The sequence below is a fragment of the Notechis scutatus genome, chromosome 5 (assembly GCF_049901735.1).
Source record: "Notechis scutatus isolate UNSWTSFEM ecotype Mainland chromosome 5, rNotScu1.2, whole genome shotgun sequence".
Taxonomy (NCBI): domain Eukaryota; kingdom Metazoa; phylum Chordata; class Lepidosauria; order Squamata; family Elapidae; genus Notechis; species Notechis scutatus.
In genome coordinates this window covers 4,901,001-4,923,448 of record NC_142013.1, presented here as the reverse complement: position 1 = coordinate 4,923,448, position 22,448 = coordinate 4,901,001, and the positions used below count along the sequence as shown (strand labels likewise).

The following is a 22,448-nucleotide window of genomic DNA, read 5'->3' as shown; positions in this document are numbered from 1 at the left end:
CCAGCAACTTATGGTGTTTTCTTCTCCAGTTTTGCTCCACTGGGCAACTTTTAAGATGTGTGGACTTCAACTCCCAGAATTCCACAGCCAGCCATGCTGAGCAATTAAATCCCACTGATTTATAGAATTTATTTTGCATTGAGTAATGGAACTTTTCTTTTTTTTAGCAAGATGTTGTGGCTAAACTGAACTCCGCGCCTGCAGTTTTACGCAATATTTACAATATTTAATGTTATTTAATATTTACAATATTAAGATCAGGGAAATCAATGCGGCTGTTTATTTCTCTTTAAATAGTTCCCAAGCTGCATGTCTCGCACAAACGAGCCCCACTGCGCAGGCGCAAAGGTTTGACTTTCTCGACGCTTGCGCAAATGCTCAGACACCCAGCACCGTTCAAAAAAAAAAAAAAAAAAAAGAAAGCGGGAGCCAAACGGTCGGTGTCTGGCGCATGCGCTGTGGCGCCTCTTCCGTCCGCCCGTGTGGGGGGGGTGGAAAGCGAGAGCGGCTGTCATGGCGGCGCGGCGAGGTTGGTGCGGAGGAAAAGGCTCGTTTTTGGCTTTGGCCTCCGGCGTGACGTTCCTGAAACTGCTCCTCATTCCGACATAGTAAGAGATCTGGATTCTTTTGTCTCTCGGCTGATTAAAAAGGCGCGCGGAGGGAGGGAGGCTAGCCGCCGCCATTGTAGATTCGGCTGTTCCAAGGGAGCTTCCCCCGCCCTCCACTACTAGTGGCCTTTTTTTCTGTGTGTTTGTGTGGCTGTTCCCGGGGTTGTGCCCCTCCCTCCGTGCTCTTCTTTTGCTACCCTTCCAAGCCCCGCTGATCTCTAGTGAATACGAGCCGTGGGGGGCTGGGGATGATGGGGATTGTAGTGTAACACCTCAAGAGGGTGTCTTGGGAAACATTTTCTCGAGGTTTATGCTGGAATAGCGGTAGTCCTCGACTTACAACCACCATGGATTGAGCCCAACTTTTTTGGGTTGCTCGGTGAAACATTAGTGAATGCTGCTTTTGGGGCCACCGTTGTTAAGTGAATCACTGCAGTTGTTAAATGAATCTGGCTTCGCCACTGACTTTGCTTGCAAGAAGGTCACAAAAGGGGATCACTGAGACCGTCGTAAATACAAGTCATTGGCCAAGCGTCTGAATTTTGCTCATGTGTCCCCCGTCGTCCCCCTGGGGACACTTGAGACCGTTGTAAATATGAGTCAGCCGCCAAGCGTCTAAACTTTGATCACAGGGCTGCTGCAACGGTCGTGTGGAAAACGGTCATAAGTCACTTTTCAGTGCCATTGCAACTTCGAACGGTCACTAAACAAACTGTTGTAAGTGGAGGACTTCCCATGTTAACTATTTAGTCCTATTCTCTACAGTTAACCTGGTTAGTGAATCAATTAACCCAAGTTTGCAAATTGATCCATAGATTTAAAAAGTGGATGATCTAAGAATAGAATAGAATAGAATAGAATAGAATAGAATTCTTTATTGGCCAAGTGTGATTGGACACACAAGGAATTTGTCTTTGGTGCAGATGCTCTCATTATACATAAAAGAAAATATACATCCGTCAAGGGTCAAGAATCATCAGGTACAACACTTAATAATACCGTGTTTCTCCAACAATACGGCCTCCCCCCAAATTAAGCCCCATATTAAACATGCGAAATGGGGGGAGAGAGGGGGAGGCTTGTCGTTAGTAAGTACTTTTGTTGCATGCCCGGATATGGTGCTGCCTTCGTTGGTGGGGCACTTCATCGGAGACCTTCCACCGTTGCTTCTCCCTTCTCCCTTGCTGCCACGGCGTTTGGCGCAGCCACGTGCGGCCAGTCAGGGCTCCTCCCTGCAACCGGGCCCTGAGGAGACCTTGCTTCAGGCGCTCCCGTCTTCCCTTTGCTTTGAAGGTAAAGCGAATTATTTTACAAAGCCTCCCCTGCCCGAGAGGGCAGCCCAACCCACGTGGGGAGGCTAATCTCCCGGGGCCTCTTCCGTTCCTCCCGACCTCCCTACGCTGCGCGCCTCTGACGCGCCGCTCCCTTCAGCCCAGCGAGCTCTTCCACCTCAAAGAAAGGCCAGGCGGGCGGCTGCGGGCAGCAGCAGCAGCGGGTCTGAGCCGCTCGCAGCGAAACAGCCACCACCCGTGCCCGGCGCGGGAGAACGAGCGAGCTTAGCGCCCGCCAGCCCGGGCGAGATTTGGGAACGAGGGGCAGGAGGAGGCACGCACACACCCGCGGCTCACTTTCCCAGCTTTGCCCAGCCCTTACGGCTCTGGCGCGGCCCTGGCGGGCAGCGAGCACCTCCCGCCGGACCCTCCGCTCATCCTGCCAGGGCCGCGCCAGAGCCGTAAGGGCTGGGCAAAGCTGGGAAAGTGAGCCGCGGGTGTGTGCGTGCCTCCTCCTGCCCCTCGTTCCCAAATCTCGCCCGGCTGGCGGGCGCTAAGCTCGCTGCTCTCCCCGCGTCCGGGCTACGGGTGGTGGCTGTTTCGCTGCGGCGGCTCAGACTCGCTGCTGCTGCCCGCAGCCGCCCGCCTGGCCTTTCTTTGAGGTGGAAGAGCTCGCTGGCTGAAGGGAGTGGCGCGTCAGAGGCGCGCAGCGAGGGAGGTCGGGAGGAACGGAAGAGGCCCCCGGAAATTAGCCTCCCAGGTGGGTTGCCCTCGGGCAGGGGAGGCTTTGTAAAATAATTCGCTTACCTCAAGCAAAGGGAAGACGGGAGCGCCTGAAGCCAAGGTCTCCTCAGGGCTCCAGTTGCAGGAGGAGCTGACTGGCCGCATGTGGCTGCGCCAAATGCGCGCAGCAAGGGAGAAGGAAAGCAACGGTGCCCAACCCGAAGGTCTCCCGAATATCCAAGCTGTCGCCCCGCCCACCCACCCGAGGATGCAAGGGGAGAATTAAGTCACCCCCAAAAGACGTCCTAGCCGTTTTTCGGGGTCAAAAAAAATAAGGCCCGGCCTTATTATGTGAGAAACACGGTAATAGTCATAGGGTACAATAAGTATAGATCAGTGATGGCTAACCTATGACACACGTGTCACTCGTGACACGCCGAGGCACTTTGACACGCCGAGGCACTCACGCCTGTTGGTGTGGGGAAAACCTGCACATTTAGAGGCTGCCTGTGCTCTGCTCCAATCCCTGCTCCCTGCTTGTTGCATGGACGCGTGGTGTCACCGCTGCCGCGAGATCTTTGCAGCAGAGAACAGTTTTAACCGCCATAAACTGAGGTTTGTCAGTTTCATTACCTCAGGAACGCTACAGGAGGAAAGGAGATCCATGAGGTTCACAGCCCTGTAAGGTGGCCTTCCGATCCCCACATCCTGCACCTGCAGCCCTGAGACCAGGGAGACGAGTTTCACAGCCCTGTGTGATCACCCCAGCCCAGTCCGTCATAAACCAAATTATTGATATTTCTTGAAGTGACACACGACCTGAGGAAGGCTACACTTTTTCCTGATTTTCAACACACCAAGCTGAAAAGGTTAGCCATCACTGGTATAGATGGTAGATTAGCCATGGTGGCGCTGTGGTTAGAATGCAGTACTGCAGGCTACTTCCGCTGACTGCTGGCTGTCGGCAGTTCGATTCTCATCAACTCATGGTTGGTGCAGCCTTCAGTCCTTCTGAGGTCGGCAAAATGAGGACTCAGATGGGTGTGAAGCCTTCTTGGAACCGCTGAAAGGATCGTGTTGTGGAGCTGTGCTTTCTGCAGGACGTTTCAGCAGTTCCAGGAAGGCTCCAGACCCATTTGCACCACTCGGGTGTCCCTCAGGACACAGACAAAGCTCCAAATGGTCTCAATGACCCTCTTTAAAAGGATGCAAATGACCAGCTGTCTGCAAGAGGCATAAATCCTTCCATTCCCCACCATACAGTCAGAGCTGAAGAAGCTTCTTGGATGAGAAGCGAGGCGTCTTCAAAAAATAATAATAATCCAGGAAGTCCAGTTGCCTTTTGAAAAAGCACCTATGCGAGAACCATGACCTGGATGACTGAGAATCTCTGTAGGTCTCTATCTGGATACTAACAGTGAACTCCTTGTAGTCATTCCACAGATTTTGAAGTGCACAGGAACTGGCTTGCCATTACTCACAGCCTACCAGCCTCTCGGTGGTACTATGAGGTGAGTGTTTTATTGTTTCATGGCCTGAAATAGCTTGGATTTGTAGAGCAGTGACTTGACTTTTCTGCTCAGAAGGCCTCAAAAGGGGGATGTCATTATCCTGGGACACTGCAACCGTCATAAATCTGAGTCAGTTGCCAAGTGTCTGAATTTTTGACCGTGGGGGTTGCTGCAGTGGTTCTAAAGGTGAAAAAAACTAAACTCACTTTTTTTCAGTGCTTTTGTATCTTCAAACAGTCACTAAAAAAACTACCTGTACAGGTAGCCCTCGACTTCCAACAACATTTGAGGCCAGGATTTCCATTGCTAAGTGAGACATTTTTTTGAGTTTTGCCCCATTTTGCCATCTTTCTTGCCACAGTAGTTAAGTGAATCGCTGCAGTTGATAAGTTAGTAACCTGGTTGTTAAGTGAATCCCTGTTGACTTCTCTTGTCAGAAGGTCACAAAAGGGGATCACGTGACCCTGGAACACAGCAACGGTTGTAAGGGTGAACCAGTTGCCAAACATCTGAATTTTGATCCCATCATCATGGGGATGCTTCAAAGGTCATAACTGCGAAAAAATGGTTGTTAAGTCCCTTTTTTCGGTGTTGTTAGTACCCTGTTTCCCCGAAAATATGACCTACCCTGAAAATAAGTCCTAGCTTGGTTTTTACATGTGTGCCCAATATAAGCCCTAATTAAGATCCCGCCCTCTCCAGAGTGGATGGGTAAAAATTCAGCTATGGGAGCGTGGAGCTGCCCTACTACTAACCTTTGGACAGTTGTAGCCCGGCCTCGCACATCCTGACACCTGCCTTTGCCTGCCCATTTCTTCTGCAGCCGGCAAGGCTGTTCAGGCTTTTCTGAAGGCCTCTGGAGCTGAGAACAAAGCTCAGGATCGATCCAGAGTTCCGTTATCGGCTGCAGAGGCCTTCAGGAAAGCCTTGCCGGCTGCAGAAGAAGAAGTTCCTGAAGGCCTCTGACAGCGAAAAGGAGGCCGGGGGTGACACACACACGTGAGGTTAGTCAGTGGATGACATCCCCCGAAAATAAGACCTGGTGCCTTTTTTGGTGGCAAAAAATATATAAGACAGGGTCTTATTTTCAGGGAAACACGGTATCTTCAAACGGTCACTAAAGAAACAGTTGTAAGTCGAGGACTACCTGTATTCTCCTCCAAAACAAAGTGTGTTAGAAGCTTTGCTCATCTGGTTTCTGAATCTACCCACAGATAGTTTAACCGGCAAGTTTTGCTTTTAAGATCTGCTTGTCCCTGGAAGCTGAACAAACCTCTCAAGCAGGCAATTGCAGCCTCTTTTGCCTGTCCTGTCAGCCTTCCTAGATTAAAAAGTGAAGGTCTCTCTCTGGGTTAGCCCAGCGAACTGATCCAGATCGTTCCCCTTTACACAGACAAGAATAGCAACAACCGACCGGTTTGCAATAATTTGGGTAAGTTCGCTCTCCCACGTTTAAACAGATTCCGGGCAATTCTTCCGATTCCTTGAATCTTGCAAAAAAAAAATGTTTTTTTTTTAAAGGGAGCTAACTTATACTGTCCTTTTAAAAGTTTGTTTTGCTTTTTTTTCCAAGCCTTTTTTTTGCTTTCCTTTTTATCCTGTATTAATCTTTTATTATTGTAATCAGTAATTATAGCCAATACGATTGAGAGCCATTTTAACCTAGGGGTTAAGGCTTCAGGTTAGAAAAACAGGAGTCTGAATTCTAGTCCCAGCTTAGACATGAAAGTGGGTTGGTGAATTCTGGTCCCGCCTTAGCCACGAAAGCCAGCTGAGTGACTTTGGACCAATCACCAGGAGACTGTGAGCTCTAGTCTCATCTTAGCCATGAAAGCCCGCTGGGTGATTTTGAGCTAATAGAATAGAATAGAATCTAGAATAGAATAGAATCTAGAATAGAATCTAGAATAGGATAGGATAGAATATAGGATAGAATATAGGATAGAATAGAATTCTTTATTGGCCAAGTGTGATTGGACACACAAGAAATTTGTCTTGGTGTAAATACTCTCAGTATAAATAAAAGAAAAGATACATTCATCAGGAGTTGAGAATCATAAGGTACAACACTTAATGATAGTCACCAGGTGACAGTTCTAGTCCTACCTTAGCCACGAAAGCCAACTGAGTGACTTCGGGCCAATCACCAGAGACTGTGAGTTCTAGTCCCGCCTTAGGCATGAAAACCTGGCTCGCTGACTTCAGGCCAGTCACTCTCTCTCTACCCAACCCGCCTCACAGGATTGTGGTGGTGGGGAAAGGAGGAAGAAGTATTCAGTGTCTTCACTGCCTTAAGTTACTTACAAAGTTATAAAGGTGAACTACAAATCTTAAAAAATGAAAATATTAAATTATTATTTAAAAAACCACAAGGAAGCACCAAGTGCTCCCCCCGAAAAGAAACGGCTTCAGACATTCAAATTATATTTTTTTTAAAACTTTAGCAGTGAGAACTATTTGAGAGCAGAACCGGTTATGACGGTTGATGGTAGAATCCCTTTCCAGCCATCTGCTGAAAATATGACATCGGGTTTTTGCACTAAGCTGGGAGATTAACTTGATGACTTAAATCATCATCTTGTTTTAATGACCCCATAATCCCCTGCGGGGTGGAGTCTGGGCATCAGAATGGAGCTGAGTATTTACTGGCCGGATGCCCTTCCTGTCGCCAATGCGGAGTTTTGTTCAGCAGATATATTCTCATTGTGCCCAGAGAGGGAAATATCTGCCTCTCCCTAGGATTGAACTCACCACCTCCTGATTGTGAGGCGAGAGCTCCACCTCTAGGCCACCGCACCAAACCTGATGACTTAATTGACCCTGCCAAACTTGGGGATTTGGTGACCTGAACAGGGTGCTAAAGCTTGAAACATACAATCCTCTCATGCCTCTTCCTGTAGATTTCTGTTGCTTATTTTTTTATTTTTTGTTTCTTAATTTCAGGCAACTTCTGAATGGACCTTGGATTACCCTCCCTTTTTTGCCTGGTTCGAGTGTATGCTTTCCTACGCTGCGGTGTACTTTGACAAAGAGATGTTGTCCGTACAGAACCTCAACTATGCCAGCCAAATGACCATCCTTTTCCAAAGGCTATCAGTGATCGCTACGGATACGCTCTACATCTATGCTGTGTACCAGTAAGTGGTTGTGTCTTTAGTTATCTCCTTTTTAGGAGCCGTGGTGGCACAGTGGTTAGAGCGCAGGCTACTTCTGCTGACTGCAATTTGGCAGTTCAAATCGAGTCAATCAGGGTGGACTCAGCCTTCCACCCTTTCCGACATGAGTAAAATGAGGACCCAGATTGTTGGGGGGGCAAGAGGCTGACTCTGTATATTGCTTAGAGAGGGCTAGGAAGCACTGTAAAGCAGTATATAAGTCTGTTGGGAAGGAAGGAAGGAAGGAGAGGTGTCACAGTGGTTAGAAAGCAATATTGCAGGATAACTCACTGCCCACAGCCAGGAGTTCCATCCTGACTAGCTCAAGGTTGACTCAGCCTTCCGTCCTTTCCAAGGTGGGTAACATGAGGACTCAGATTGTTGGGGGCAAAAGGCTGACTCTATAAACCACTTAAAGAGGGGCTGTAAAGCATTATGAAGCGGTATATAAGTCTAAGTGATATTGGGAAACAAGGAAGGAAGGAGCTGTGATAGTGCAGTGGTTAGAACGTAGTATTGCAGGACAACTCTGCTCAAGTCTAGCAGTTCAATTCTCAGCAGCTCATGGTGTACTCAGCTTTCCCTCCTTCCGAGGTGGGTAAAATGAGGACCCAGATTGTTGGGGGTGACAGGCTGACACTCTGTAAACTGCTTAAGAGAGGACTGGAAAGCACTGTGAAGCAGTATATAAGTCTAAGGGTGCTATTGCTACCTTCCTTTCCTTCCTTCCTTCCTTCCTTCCTTCCTTCCTTCCTTCCTTCCTTCCTTCCTTCCTTCCTTCCTTCCTTCCTTCCTCTTTTATTCCCTTTCTCATTCTCTTTCCCAGTGGCACCGTGCTCCCTTTCTTCCTGGTTAGAATGCAGTATTGCAGGCTGACTGCCCACGGCCACGAGTTCAATCCTGACCAGCTCAAGGTTGACTTCCGAAGCGGGTAAAACGAGGACCCAGATTGTTGAGGGAAAATATGCTGACTCTGTAAACCGCTTTGCGAGGGCTGTAAAAGCACCGTGAAGCGGTATATAAGTCTTAGTGCTGTTGCTATTGGGTGCTCCTTGGGGTCCGGAGAAAAGGGAAGGAGACCACTGATTTCGATTGTCCCGGCCTTTCCAAAATACTGTACAGGTAGTCCTTGACTTACGACCACAATTGAGCCCAAAGTTTCCATTGCTAAGCAAGAGAGCTGTTAAGTGAATTTTGTCCCATTGTACGACCAGCTGTTAAGTGAATCGTTGCTGTTGTTAAAGTCAGTGACACAGTTGTGAAGTGAACCCGGCTTCCCCCGTAGATTTTGCTTGTCAGGTCGCAAAGGAGGGAATCACGTGACTCTGGGGCCCTGCAGCTGTCGTAAGTACGAGTCCGTGGCCAAGCCTCTGAATTTTGCTCCTGTGTCCATAGAGATGCTGCAAAGGTCGTAAATGTGGAAAACTGTCCTAAGTCATTTTTTTTCTTCACTGTCACAACTTTGAATGGTCCACCCAATGGATGGTTGTAAGACAAGGACTACCTGTAATTGGGGAGGTTGGAGGGAACGTAGATGTTTTTGCTTGATAAACTACTTAAGACAGTAGCTAGATAGTTTAGGAATGAGAGCCTCCCCCTTAAGGGAATGCTTCATGGGAATTGTAGTAAATACCTCATGGGAGATGTAGTTCACGTCACATGGTCACATCTGTAATCCTGATTGGTCACTGATTTGATCTCTGGTTGGGCTGGGGGAGTTTTTTCGGGCATTCTTACCTGGACCATTAAACGGGAGATTTCCTTTGCTATAACGCTGTGGGATCAAATCCTAGTGTAATTTGATTGCTTATTGTACCCTATGACTACCATTAAATATTGGACCTGATGATTCTTGACTCTTGACAAATGTATCTTCTCTTTTATGTACACTGAGACCATTTGCACCAAGACAAATTCCTTGTGTGTCCTATCACACTTGGCCAATAAAGAATTCTATTCTATTATTAGTTACATATTTATACATAATTATACATAGTTATGCTCATTCATACCATATTATTTCATCTCACCATAACCTTTCATTCATTGAGGACCTGCACGAGTCAAAAAGAGGGCTGTGGAAATATTTACAGACCCTTCACATCCTGGACATAAACTGTTTCAACTCCTATCCTCAAAACGACGCTATAGAGCACTGCACACCAGAACAACTAGACACAAGGACAGTTTTTCCCCCATGCCATCCCTCTGCTAAACAAACAATTCCCTCAACACTCTCCAACTATTTACAAAGTTTTTACTACTATCACTATTAATCTTCTCATCACTCCTTATCACCCATCCCCTCCCACTTGTGACTGTATGACTGTAACTTTGTCGCTTGTATCCTTACGATTTATATTGATTGCTTCCTAGTATGATTTGTACCCTATGACTCTTGCTAAGTGTTGTACCTTATGATTCTTGATGAATGTATCTTTTTTATGTACACTGAGAGCATTTCCTTGTGTGTCCAATCACACTTGGCCAATAAAGAATTCAATTCTCTATTCTTTGAATCTTTTCACACTATTGAGGCAAAAATTGGACGTTAGATGAATCTCAACATAACTGTGAGTTATACTTTGAGGATGCCTAATGAATCCAATACACTAACTTTGCATGGAAGCCTTTCTAGTGTTTAACTGCTAGTCCCAAGCTGTTCCAGGAGCATGGGACAAGAACACCCCATAAGATGTGATGCAAGTAAGATTTGTGTGTCTTGGCTTCTTGTTACAGATGCTGCAGTTGTGTAAACGGGAAGCGAGGCGGAAAAGACCTATTGGAGAGCCCACCGTTTGTTCTTTCAGTCCTCCTCTTGTGGAATTTTGGCCTCTTAATTGTGGATCGTATCCTTCACTCTCCATTTATCTTTCCTGAAGATACTGATCCATTAACCCAATATGAGAGTCGGGCGAAATAAATACCTTTAGATCTACCGAATCTGTTAGGGGTTTAGAGCTAGCTGGAATTGTATTTAAATTGGAAAGACCTCTTGGCTGGGAGGAATTTTTCTAAAGCAGATGGACTTCCTTATATCAACCTCAGATATTCACTTCCAATACAATGGTTTCCTGTTTGGATTGCTGCTGCTTTCCATTGCACGATTATTCCAGGTAGTGTTTAGCGCCCTTCCCCTCCTTCATCCCTCCATCTGTCTGTCTGTCTGTCTCTCTCTCTCTACAAACACACACACTCCTTGACTGACTTCTTCCTTTTCCTATTTTCCTCACACCAACTCTGTGCGGTGGGTTGAATAGAACGATAGAGGGACTGGCCCAAAGTCACCCAGCCGGGTTTCATGCCTAAGGCAGGACTAGAACTCACCATCTCCTGGTGATTGGCCCAAAATCCTCCAACCAGTTTTCATTCCTAAGGATAGGACTAGAATTCACTGTCTCCTGGTGATTGGCCCAAAGTCACCCAGCTGGCTTTCATACCTAAAGTGGGACTAGAACTCACCGTCTCCTGGCGATTGACCCAAAGTCACCCAGCCAGTTTTCATGCTTAAGGCGGGACTAGAACTCACCATCTCCTGACGATGGGCCCAAAATCACCCAACCAGCTTTCATGCCAAGGGAGGGACTAGAATTCAATGTCTCCTGGTAATTGGCCCAAAGTCACCCAGCCAGCTTTCATGCCTAAGTTGGGCGGCCTAGAATTTACATTATTTCTACGATAACGAACGAAGAAAGGTAATTCTAGAATCTTGAAAAGCTCCTATGTTGCTTTGTTAAACTCTACACAAGGCCCCAAGTTCCTCATTTCCTCCTCATGCTTTGATGAAGACAACGAATATTTGTTTATTCTAACTCTTTGCTCTCCTTTTCCCCGTCATCATTCCTTTCCAGAAAAGATACTTGGAGGGAGCTTTTCTCTTTGCTATCCTCCTGCATTTCAAGCACATCTACCTCTACGTAGCTCCAGCCTACGGCATCTATCTACTCCGATCTTACTGCTTTTCCCAAAATAACCCAGGTACGTTGCTGACCGTTTCATACAGGGTGTCCTTGACTTAACAACAGTTTGCTTCGTGGCCATTCAAAGATACAACCAGTGGTGGGATTCAAGGTTTTTTTTTACTGCCAGTTCTGTGGGTGTGGCATGGTTTGGTGGGCGTGGCAGGGGAAGGATACCGTAAAATTCTCCATTCCCTCCCCACTCCTGAGGGAAGGATACTTCAAAATCCCCATTCCCTCCCCCCCCCCCTCACTAACCTGCTTTCCAGCTCCGTTCTCCTGTGCAGGGCAACCAAAGAAGACCCAGCCAATCAGCTAGGACTCAATGGGAGGGGGAGAATAGATGGGGGCGGGGCCAGTCAGAGGTGGTATTTGCCGGTTCTCTGAATTACTCAAAATTCCCACTACCGGTTCTCCAGAACTGATCAGGACCTGCTGAATACCAGCTCTGGATACAACCCCACTGAAAAACGTGATTCCTGATCCTTTTTCGCACTTATGACCGTTGCAGCATCCCCCCTGGTTGCATGATTTCCATTCTATGGACGCTTGACAGCTGACTCACTTTTATGACATTACCAATTTAAGAACTGCCCCGATTCACTTCGTAACCGTAGCAAGGAAGGTCGTAAAATGGGGCAAGGCCCACTTCACAACTGTTTGGCTTAGCCGCAAAAAAATTTCAGCTCAGTTGTTGGTTGTAAGTCAAGGACTCCCTGTATTGCAGAATGCAAGGTCTAGTTAGAAAGGTGGTCTGATCTGCCGTGACCAGGTTTGAAATTTTATCATCATCATCATCATCATTCTAGCTCTCATTGTGTCTAGATGGATCTCTTCGGTGGCGCAGTTTCAGTTTTCTGCGTGTAATCATGCTCGGATTAATGGTCTGCCTCGTTTCTGCCGTTTCCCTGGGGCCCTTTCTGGTTTGGGTAAGGAACCCGTCTGTTTTTTCTTTTTCTTTCTGAAAGACCTTTTTATGACCTGTCCTCAAGTTACAGCTTCCTCAATAGAGGCAGTCCTCCATTTGTTCCCAGAATTACGGTCATAAATTGTGCCAGTCATCCAGCTGGCCATCAAGTGACTAACCTGATTCTGCAACTTATGTGTGTGTGTGTGTGTGTGTGTGTGTGTTTGTGTGTTTCAATCTTGGCAGCCATCAGTTCAGCTGGTTGGGGGATTCTGGGAGTCGAAGTCCACATCCCTAAAATAGGCCACGAAATGATCTCGATGAAATGAAGAGAAGATTAATAGGATTTTTTTCTCCCATTTAGGGTCAACTTCCTCAACTTTTCTCTCGCCTCTTCCCTTTCAAACGCGGCCTCTGCCACGCATACTGGGCCCCAAACGTTTGGGCGGTGTATAACTCCCTTGACAAGATGTTGTCAGTGCTTGGTAGGTATTTTAATCCTTTGGTTTCTTCTGTCTGTCCTTCCATCCAGCCATTTTATTCAACATGGACACCACCACCCGACTCCAGCCAGGTTACTTAGGCAACCGGCTTTGCCCCATCGCATCGGCCCGTCCCACTCATTCAGGAAAGTAACCCTGTGTGCTCTTGTCAGTCAAAAGAATTCCAACTGCCAAGATCTGGGATTTGGTTTGAGCAGACCCCCCCAACTCTCTACTAGCACTGATGGACATTACCTAGTTTGGTAAGGAAACGTCTGCAAAATAACCATCAAGCTCAGAGAGCACCAAGGACTCCACAGTCTCCCTTCCCCCCCCCCCACACACACATCATCTTTTAACGGCCCCATAATCCCTTGCGGTGTGGAGTCTGGGCAACTGAAATGGAGCTGAGTGTTTACTGGCCGGATGCCTTTCCTGTCGCCAGTGCGGAGTTTTGTTCAGCAGATCCCTTTTCGTTGCGCCGGAAAGAGAAATATCTGCCTAGGTTCAAACTCACCGCCTCCTGATTGTGAGGGTGAGAGCTCCACCTCTAAGTCACCGCACCACACACCCACACACACCTCTCTCCTACCACTGAAAATGCCACTTAGTTGAGTAATTAAACATTTGAAAGAAAACCACCAAGCTCAGAGAGGACCAAAGACCCCATAAATCGTATTACAGATCGTTTGGACTGGGTGCCTGAGCTCATTAACTTCATTAATTATCCTCTTGGCTTTCCAGGGCTGAGGTATCAATGGCTTGACCCTGCAAAAATACCTAAGGCAGCCATGACAGGAGGGCTGGTTCAGGAATTTCAGCACAGCGTCCTCCCTTCTGTGACCCCACTGGCAACCTTATGCTGCACCGCCGTCTCAATGCTGGTGAGTATAAACCATTGTCCCACCTGTGTATTTTGCTGTCTTCTTTTCTTCTTCTTTCCTCTGGCGCAAATCTGTTGAATTTCAATACGTTCCCAACTCTACTGGTCCACAATTTCCTTAAAAATAGCACTTCTTTGACAAAACTGCCATGCAGGCAACGCTCAGGTAAAACTTTTCCTAGGCAAGAAGCAGAGTAACCATTTAAAAAAAAAAAAAAAACCTAAATGTCACTGTGCCCGATTCTTAACAGAAGCATAAACTGTTAAATTGGAAGGTCCTTTTTTCCCCGCTGTGCAGCTAATGCAGATTTGACGTGATGTTAAAAAAAAGGTGTCAGGGTGTCAACTCATAAAATATTTCTATGGTCTTTCTAGATTTGCCAACAGAAAGGGAGGGGGGAAAGGGGGTTTGAAAGAGCAGTGCGGCAGATTGGAAAGCGAAAGTGCATTCCATAAATAGTTTTTCAAAGATAAGTCACTAGGCGACCGAAGTTTCTGCCGCGCACAATTCAAGCTGGAGAGCATGATTGATGACTCTTGGCTATGGAGGTGTCTCATTGGAGAATACGAATTATGACACACCCAGTGGGGTGGGGGGAAAACCAGGGTCAAGGGTGACACTGAATGATGTGTCTCAAAGTCGGCTACACCCAGGCAGTGCCGGACATGTTAACTCCCAATAAATCCTTTTGAAGTTTTGGCTCAAGACTCATTATTTAATTAGGGTAACTGCCTGAATCCTGACACAGGGTTAAAACACTGGATCCAGTCTTGAAAATCCCTAGTCACAGTTAGATTTTCTTCCGTCTAAACCTCGGATTTCTCCGAGGGCCAGATCAGCATTGTAAATTCATTGTCAGGATTCCAGCAGTTACTCCAATTAAATCATGAGCCTCGAGCCACACTCCCAAAACTAAAAAGAATTTATTAGAAGTTAACATTCTACATCCGGCATTGCTTGAAATACGTAATTCACTGTCACCGTTGATCTTGCTTTTCCCCCCCCCCCCCACACTCCTCTAGGTGTATCATCCAACGAAACACGTCCATAGCCCAGAGTCATCAATCATGCTCTCCAATTAGGTTTTTGCGTGGCAGAAGCTTCAGTCATCTAATCCGTCTTCGAAGAAAATATGAACGGAATGTACTTTCGATTCCACACTGCTGCCTCCTCTTTGAAACTCCCCTCCTTTTTTTTTCTTGGCAACTCTAAAACGTGTATACAAAATGTTTTATGAGTTGACATGCAGGCCAGGAAGGGGGTGGGAGTTGGGACGGACGGTTCCTGCAGCACTCTGCCAGCTAAAATGGGGCTCGGGGGTCCACGCACAGCCCCCAGCACCCATTTTCGGCCTGGACAGTCTGCAGCATTTTGCCGGCCAAAAAGGAGGTGAGCCACACACCCCCCCCACCCCCAGCATCCCATTTGGCCGCTAGAGGCACTGTGGGCAAGTCCTTTGGTATTTCCAGGCCGGCCCCACAAGCCAAGATCTAAGCACCCTTGAGTTTGACACCCCTGGTCTAAACTGAATCCTGCTCAAATGATGAGCTTGTACAACGGGCTGTACGAACATTAATTTGGCAAACTCTGGGAGACGGGAAGACACAGGGCCCTGGTGTACTATGGGCCACGGAGTCGCAAAGAGTCAGGCATGGCTTAGAGACTCAACAACAACAACAACTGTCAGGATTCTGGCAGTTGCCCCCAATTAAATCATGAGTCTCAAGCCAAACTTCCAAAAATTCAAAAAGGATTTATTAGGAGTAAACATGCCAGCACTGCGCTGGGTATAACCGACTCTGAGGCACATCATTCACTGTCACCCTTGACCCTGGTTTTCCCTCCACCCCCCTGGGTGTATCGTAATTCATATTCTCCAATGGGACATGTCTATAGCTAAGAGTCATCAATCATGTTCTCCAGTTAGATATACGTGTGGCAGAAATTTCATTCCCCTAGCTTTTTCGGGTCCGGTTCCTAACAGATCACGGCCCCGGTGGGGTTGGGGATCCCTGGTCTAAAGCCAACCCCCCAAGTTTGAAGGCACCTTTCTCTAGGGCAGGACAGAAAAGAAAGGCCTCCGTTGATTTGATGACCCGTTTGATGGTGGGAGACCCACTGAAGCTCTGTTTCTGCCTGTTGTTTCTAGCCTTCTGTTTTCTGTCTTTGGTTTAAACCCCAAGGGCCCAGAGGATTCCTCAGGTGCTTGGTTCTCTGTGCGCTAAGCTCCTTCCTGTTCGGTTGGCACGTCCACGAGAAAGCCATTCTCCTCGCCATTCTCCCTTTGAGGTAAGAGAGCGGTCACTGCTGACCACTGTGAGGGGTGGAGGGGCGAAGGGAGCCGTTGAAACCCTGCATGGCATAGGGCCAAGCTTCTCCCCATCGTATCAGCCTGTCCCACTCGTTCAGGCAGGGAAGGCATTCCGCAGGCCCTGTCAGTCAAAAGAATTTCGACTGGCAGAGTCTGGGAAGCAGGGTCTGCCCTTGCATTGTGGAACATCTTGCCCTCAGAGGTGAGGAAAGCTCCCCATTTATAATTTTATCAGTAATTTAAAATGTTTAATACTAAGTTATTCTGAGGGTAATGTTTATTGATTATATTGCACAGAGCCCCTCTCCCAAGGGGAGACAAGCAGTTCAGAAGTCTTGACGGGGAGAAAGGGAGAGAAGGAAAGGAGTGGAAGAAAAAGAAGGGGAAGGGAGAAAGAAAGAAAGAAAGAAAGAAAGAAAGAAAGAAAGAAAGAAAGAAGGGAGAGGAAGGAAAGAAGGAAAGGAAGGAAGGAAAGAAAGAAGAAAGAAAGAAAGAAAGGAAGGAAGGAAGGAAGGAAGGAAGAAAGAAAAGGGGGAAGGGAGAAAGGAAAGAAAAAAGAAAGGAAGAAAGAAAGAAAGAAGAAAAGGGAGGGAGAGGAAGGAAAGAAAGAAGAAAGGGAAGGGAGAGGAAGGAAGGAACAGGGATGGGAGAGAGAAAGAAAAGAAAGGAGGGAAGGAAAGAGAAAGAAAGTTCTGATCCCAAATATCCACAAACAAATACAGCAGAAGTCTGGAATTGGGATTTCTTGTAGCTTTCCTAAGAATCCAGGCCTCCCTCTCCCTTCACTGACTGAGGAACCAGGACAGATCTCTGCTCAAACAACCACCAAACTGGACAGAACTGTGAAGCAGCTGGTGAAGAAAATTTACCTGAGGTTTTTCAGCAAGACAATCCAAAACATACCTCCAAATGGGTCCAAAAGTACAGGTAGTCCTCAACTTCCGGCCATAGTTGAGCCCCAAATTTCAGGGCTAAGCGAGACCGTTGTTCAGTGAGTTTTGCCCCAATTTACGAGCCCTGAAATTTGGGGCTCAACTATGGCCGGAAGTTGAGGACTACCTGTACTTTTCTTGCCAATGTTGTTAAGTGAATCACTGGACTTGTTAGGTTAGTAACACGGTTGTTAAGTTAAATCTGGGTTCCCCGTTGACTTCGCCTATCAGAAAGTCACAAAAGGCGAATCACAAAATGGTCAGGTGATCGAAATCCGGACCCTTGGCAACTGCTTCATATTTATGACAGTCGCGGTGTCCCTGGGGTCACATAACCGCCTTTTACGACCTTGAGCAGCAAAGTCAATGGAGAAGCCAGATTCACTTACAGCCGTGCTGCTGACTTAACAACTGCAGTGATTCACTTAACAACGGTGGCAAGAAAGCTTGTAAAATGGGGAAAGATTCACTTAACAGCTGTCTCGCATTAGCAACAAAATTTTTGGCTTCAATTGTGGTTATTTGTCAAGGATTATCTGTATTTGTAGTATCAGTCAACAAGCATGGCAGCTTTGAGAGATGGCTGATAAAAGCAGAATCCTTTTTTTTTTTTTTTTGAAAATATTCCTCTTTTTGTATTGTTCCATTCTCAGCTTGCTGTCTGTGGAGAGGTCAAGAGATGCTGGCAATTACCTAATACTGTCCACTACGGGGCATTTTTCCCTCTTCCCACTGCTGTTTACCACACCAGGTATATTTCATTTCTTGTGATTTGTGGGGAGAAAAAGGAAAGGAAAATAATTTGCTTCGATATAGGGTAGTCCTCAACTTATGATCATTAATTGGGACCGGAATTATCATTGAAAGTAGTTGCAGTCGTAAGTCGAATCACCACGTGACTGACGACCATTTTTCAAGCAGTTGTACATCAAGTCCTCTTGGTTGTTAAGCGAATCCGGCTTCCCCAGTTAGAGTTTCTGCCAGGCACCAGTGGCAAAAAATAGTCACAAAATGTAGTTATGAGGCCACTAGATACTGCAACCAGTTGTACACTGAGCCAATTGCCAAGCGCTTGAATCACAATCACATTACTGGAGGCGGGGGCAATGCAACAGTTTGCAAGAGTCATAAGTTATTTTTCTCTGAAATGGTTGTAACTTCAGACCATCCACAAATAATCGTAAGTCAGGGACTAGCTACGCTGTTTAGTTTCCCAAGGCAAAATACGTGGAAGAAGATAGCTGGGCTAGGCTGAGTACAGTGATAGTTAATTTATATTTATTGTTGGTTGGTATGTCTCTTGCTTTATTTGGCCCAAGTCCAGGTGCCCTACATAATGTTCCCATCTCCTGTCTGTCCCTCCCTCCCTCTCTCTCTTTCACACACACACACACTAATAACCTGGTGAGGTGGATTGGATTGAGAGGGATAGATTAAGTGAAAGCTGGCTTTAGGCCTAGAACTCGCCATCCCCCGTTTTAACAGAATAACAACAGTTGGAAGGGACCTTTGGAGGTCTTCTAGTCCAACCCCCTGCTCAAGCAGGAAACCCTACACCATTTCAGACAAATGGTTGTCCAATCTCTTCTTAAAAACCTCCAGTGTTGGAAAGCACCCACAAGTTGTGGAGGCAAGCCCTTCCACTGGTTAATTGTCCTCACAGTTAGGAATTTTCTCCTTAGCTCTAGGTTGCTTCTCTCCTTGATAAATTTCCACCCTGCCTTCAGGTGCTTTGGAAAATAGCTTGACTCCCTCTTCTTTGGGGCAGCCCCTGAGAGATTGGAACACTGCTATCATGTCACCCCCTACTTCTTATTAAACTAGACCTACCCAATTCCTGTAACCGGTTTTTAAATGATTTTGGCCTCCAGTCCCCTAATCATCTTTTTTGCTCTTCTCTGCACTCTTTCCAGAGTCTCAACACCATTTTTTAAAAATTGGGGCGACCTAAACTGGATACAATATCCCAAATGTGTTCTTACTAAAGCGCTAACAACTTCATGTGATTTTGATTCTATCCCTCTGTGTCAATGCAACCTAGGACTGCCTTGGTTGCTAGTCCCAACACCAGACTGGGTCCAGATTTGCCCTACTATTAATGGTTTGGTAGTGATTGGATTTAGTCGGCATTTCCACGTGGAAGAGGATGGATGAGTGGCTAGCCTGAACAAAATCCCACAGCATCGATTTAAGCAGGGCCTCTACCATTTTGTCTGGGCCATACATGTCAATCCATGACCAATGAGTCTTAACCCAGCAGGGCATAAGCTCGACATGACACAGGATACCTCAATGGGAATACTCTTTCCCGCAATACATCTGTCATGGGGTTTGCTGCTACAAAATCTTCGTTGTTTTGTCTTTCAGAGCTGCCCATTAAAATACTGCTGATGCTCCTCTTTTCGGTGTACAGCTTCTCCTCCCTGAAGGCCCTGTTCAGGTAAGAAAGAAATAATTTTACAAATAAAGAGGGAAAAAAAAAACCTTCCCCGTTATCACGGGATTCGGTTTTGCACGCTGTCCCATCTTAGGGCAGTTAAGCTAACAATAAAGGAGAATATTTGTAGCTCCAGGTTGAAATAAGAGGTTCTTGGTAATCTCTGGTTGTTTTCTTAACAGATGTTTCAGCACCCAGCTTGGTAACACCATCAGTGCTAGAAGGGAATGGGGTTGATGAAGAAGAAGAGGAGGAGGAGGAGGACTATGAGGCCCTCGGTGCTCTCTTAGGTTGCTTGTTTGCTTGCAGACATTTCATCACCCAACTAGGTAACAACATCAGTGCACTGGGTACGTCTGCAAGGAAGCAACCAACCTCAGAGAGCAGCAATAGGATTTGGCTGGGTCAGATGATTACATTGATCGTTCGATCTTAGGCGGCTCTACTTGAAAGTAAAACACCAACGGTGCATTGGGAGGGTTGCAAGAAGTCGGAAGTCCAGTCTACCAGCTTGCTTCCTCAGTGGCAAATCAGAATAGAATCCAGGATAACTTGAGTTGGAAGGGACCTTGGAGGTCTTCTAGTCCAAGCCCCTTCTCAAGCAGAAAACCCTATACCATCCTACACAGATTAAAAAGCACCCACACACCTGGATGCCGCTGGATCCGTTTGGCTTCACTTAAAAGATAAGGTAGCAGATAGCGGTACAGGTAGTCCTCAAATTATGACTGTAATGGAGTCTGCCCGTTAACAGTCAGAAGCTTCGAGAGAAGGTGTAATATGATCACCTCACTTGATGCCTTCCTCAGCCCCCGGTCCCCACCCATGTCCCCAATGCAGTTGTTAAGGAGAGAACGGGCCGCCTTGGGAGTTCTAGCACAAGCCCAGACACACTTGCTCTGGGCCTCCCAAGGCCTCTTTCATACCCTAAGGCACCCTGTGTTCCACTTCCTGTCCTTCAAGGGCCCTGATAAAGATTATGAATGAATAGTCTTATTCTCTTTCCCCCAAAGATTAGAATGGCCCCCAATATGATACTCTTCCGGAAGGCGCCAGCAGGCCTGGGGAACGCAGAACAGGATGGAGCCCATTTAAATGGCTCGTGTGATGTATTGTCGCCAGGGTGGAGGGTTATTATTTTATTAATGTACTGTATTATTTGATTATTCTCTTTTCTTAGTTTTCTTGTTTTATATGTGAGGTTTTACCCTGTTTTCCCGAAAATACGACCTACCCTGAAAGTATGTCTTAGCTTGAGTTTTACAAGTGTGCCCAACATATAAGCCCTATCCCCAAAATAAGCCCTAATTAAGATCCCGCCCACTCCAGCATGCACGGGTAAAAATTAAGCTAGGATAGGGATGGCGGGCGGAGCTGCCCTACAACTTACCTTTGGACGGTTGTAGCCAGGCCTCACACACCCCGACACCTGCATTGCTGGCCCATTTCTTCTGCATCCGGCAAGGCTTTCCTGAAAGCCTCTGGAGCTGGTAACAAAGCTCAGGATCGATCCAGAGCTCTGTTATCGGATTCAGAGGCCTTCAGGAAAGCCTTGCCGGCCATAGAACAATAGGTTCCTGAAGGCCTCTGACAGCGAAAAGGAGGCGGGAGGGGGGCCAATGCGCGCAAGTGAGGTTAGTCAGTGGATGACGTCCCCTGAAAATAAGACCTGGTGCCTTTTTTTTTTTTGTGGCAAAAAAATAAATAAATAAGACAGGGTCTTATTTTAGGGGAAACACTGCATATTCCTGTAAGCTGCCTTGAGATGCAATGTGCATATAGGCAGCAATATAAATTTCCTAAAACAAAGAAATGAAATTTTTTTAAAAAAAGGGATTTAAAAAAAGTCCTCCCTTGTCCTGTCTCCATAGGAACGAGCCTCTGCTTCACTGGCTGGAAACGGTCTACCTCATTGGGCTGATACCCATAGAAATCATCTGCGAAATTGTGTTCCCTTTTACTTCCTGGGCTCAAAAACTGCCTTTCCTGCCTTTGTTGCTCACCTCAGTGTATTGTGCTTTCGGCCTTATTTATGCCTGGCTCAAGCTCTACATCTCGGCCTTCCTAGGACCATCGGAAGGCAAACCAAAAAAAGAGCAATGATTTGTATATCATGGGTTCCAAGCCAGCAAAGATCATTCCAGAAAGTTCACAACCGCAACATGTGCTAACATGGGACATCCTGTACCAATTCCAGAAATGGAAGTTAAAAACTCGTTTTTTTTAAAGATGTGGAGACCTGAAACGAATTGGAAAGTAATTAGGTTTTTTTATACCGGTGTGACCTGAATGCAATATTGGTTATTTCGATAATTGCGGTTGCAAGAAAAAAAAAATCAACGTTTTTGCTTATTTCAAATTATTCTGTCTCCAAAGGCCGTCGGGATGTGCTGATAACAAATACAGAGGAAACAAGAACAATTTCTTTCTCCCCAGTTTGAGATGTAATATATATATATATTCCTTATTTTGAATTATAAGGAAAAACAGATTTGCAAATTTAAGAGATGGGACCTTGCATGTATTAAAAAAAAAAAAAAAAGGACACAGGCTGAATTCCCCAACTCTGTATTACAGGATCACTGTTCTATAGAAAATGTTGCTATCATGCAGGGCAAAAAAAATGTGAATAAAGGATTCATTTTTTGTATCCGTTCCCTTGTCTGTGTGGAATTTATAATTGGAGATATATTTTACTTTATTGTCATTGCACTCGTATAACAAAATTAAATACCATCTTCAGTGACTTTTATGACTGAAAATAAACACAAACAGACATCCTTCACATTCTATACATTGAATTGAAAACCCCTGATACTGCATTCATATTGCACTATACAGTAGAATTCAACAGAGTTCAATTCAATAGCCCTGGGATAGAAGCTGTTTTTCAGCCCATTTGTCCTTGTTTTTATTATCCTGTACCATCTGCCAGATGTTAATAGTTCAAAAAAAGGGTTCCCAAGATGAGATGGATCTTTGAGGATGTTTTGAACTTTCTTAAGGCAGCAGGAGCTATAAAACTCTTCCAAAGAGGGGAGAGGGCAACCAATGATCCTCTGGGCAATGACATTAACCCTCTGGAATGCTGTCCTATTTGCCACTGTGCAATTGGCAAACCATACAGAGGTGCAGTATGTTAAAATGCTCTCTATGGTGCAGTGGTAGAAGGTCACCAGCAGTTTTTCATTTGGTTATTGTTTCCTGAGAAGCCTCAGGTAGTATAATCTCTGCTGGGCCCTTTTGACCAGGGCTGCAACGTGAGCAC

At 46.2% G+C, this 22,448-nt stretch overlaps 1 protein-coding gene and 1 non-coding gene across 4 annotated transcripts; both read left to right on the top strand.

Annotated features, from left to right (window-relative positions):
* The first annotated feature begins 440 nt into the window (after nt 1–440).
* Nucleotides 441–21,835, top strand: ALG8 (ALG8 alpha-1,3-glucosyltransferase). 3 transcript variants are annotated; one of them, XM_026689131.2, is made up of 13 exons: nt 441–608; nt 4,035–4,113; nt 7,057–7,250; nt 10,008–10,117; nt 10,317–10,384; nt 11,120–11,246; nt 12,053–12,156; nt 12,499–12,619; nt 13,361–13,500; nt 15,650–15,789; nt 17,397–17,494; nt 19,111–19,183; nt 21,052–21,835. In XM_026689131.2, the coding sequence occupies exons 1-13, from the start codon at nt 514–516 to the stop codon at nt 21,281–21,283; spliced, it is 1,581 nt and encodes a 526-aa protein (XP_026544916.2). In that variant the 5' UTR covers nt 441–513; the 3' UTR covers nt 21,284–21,835. The 3 variants fall into 3 exon arrangements, with proteins under 3 accessions (XP_026544916.2, XP_087822120.1, XP_026544917.2); XM_087965994.1 differs by having other exon boundaries at nt 470–608; nt 4,046–4,113; XM_026689132.2 differs by lacking the exons at nt 441–608; nt 4,035–4,113 and adding an exon at nt 5,369–5,545.
* On the top strand, nt 5,369–5,507 carry LOC113426736 (small Cajal body-specific RNA 3). Its single transcript, XR_003372733.1, has one exon.
* Nucleotides 21,836–22,448: the final 613 nt, after the last annotated feature.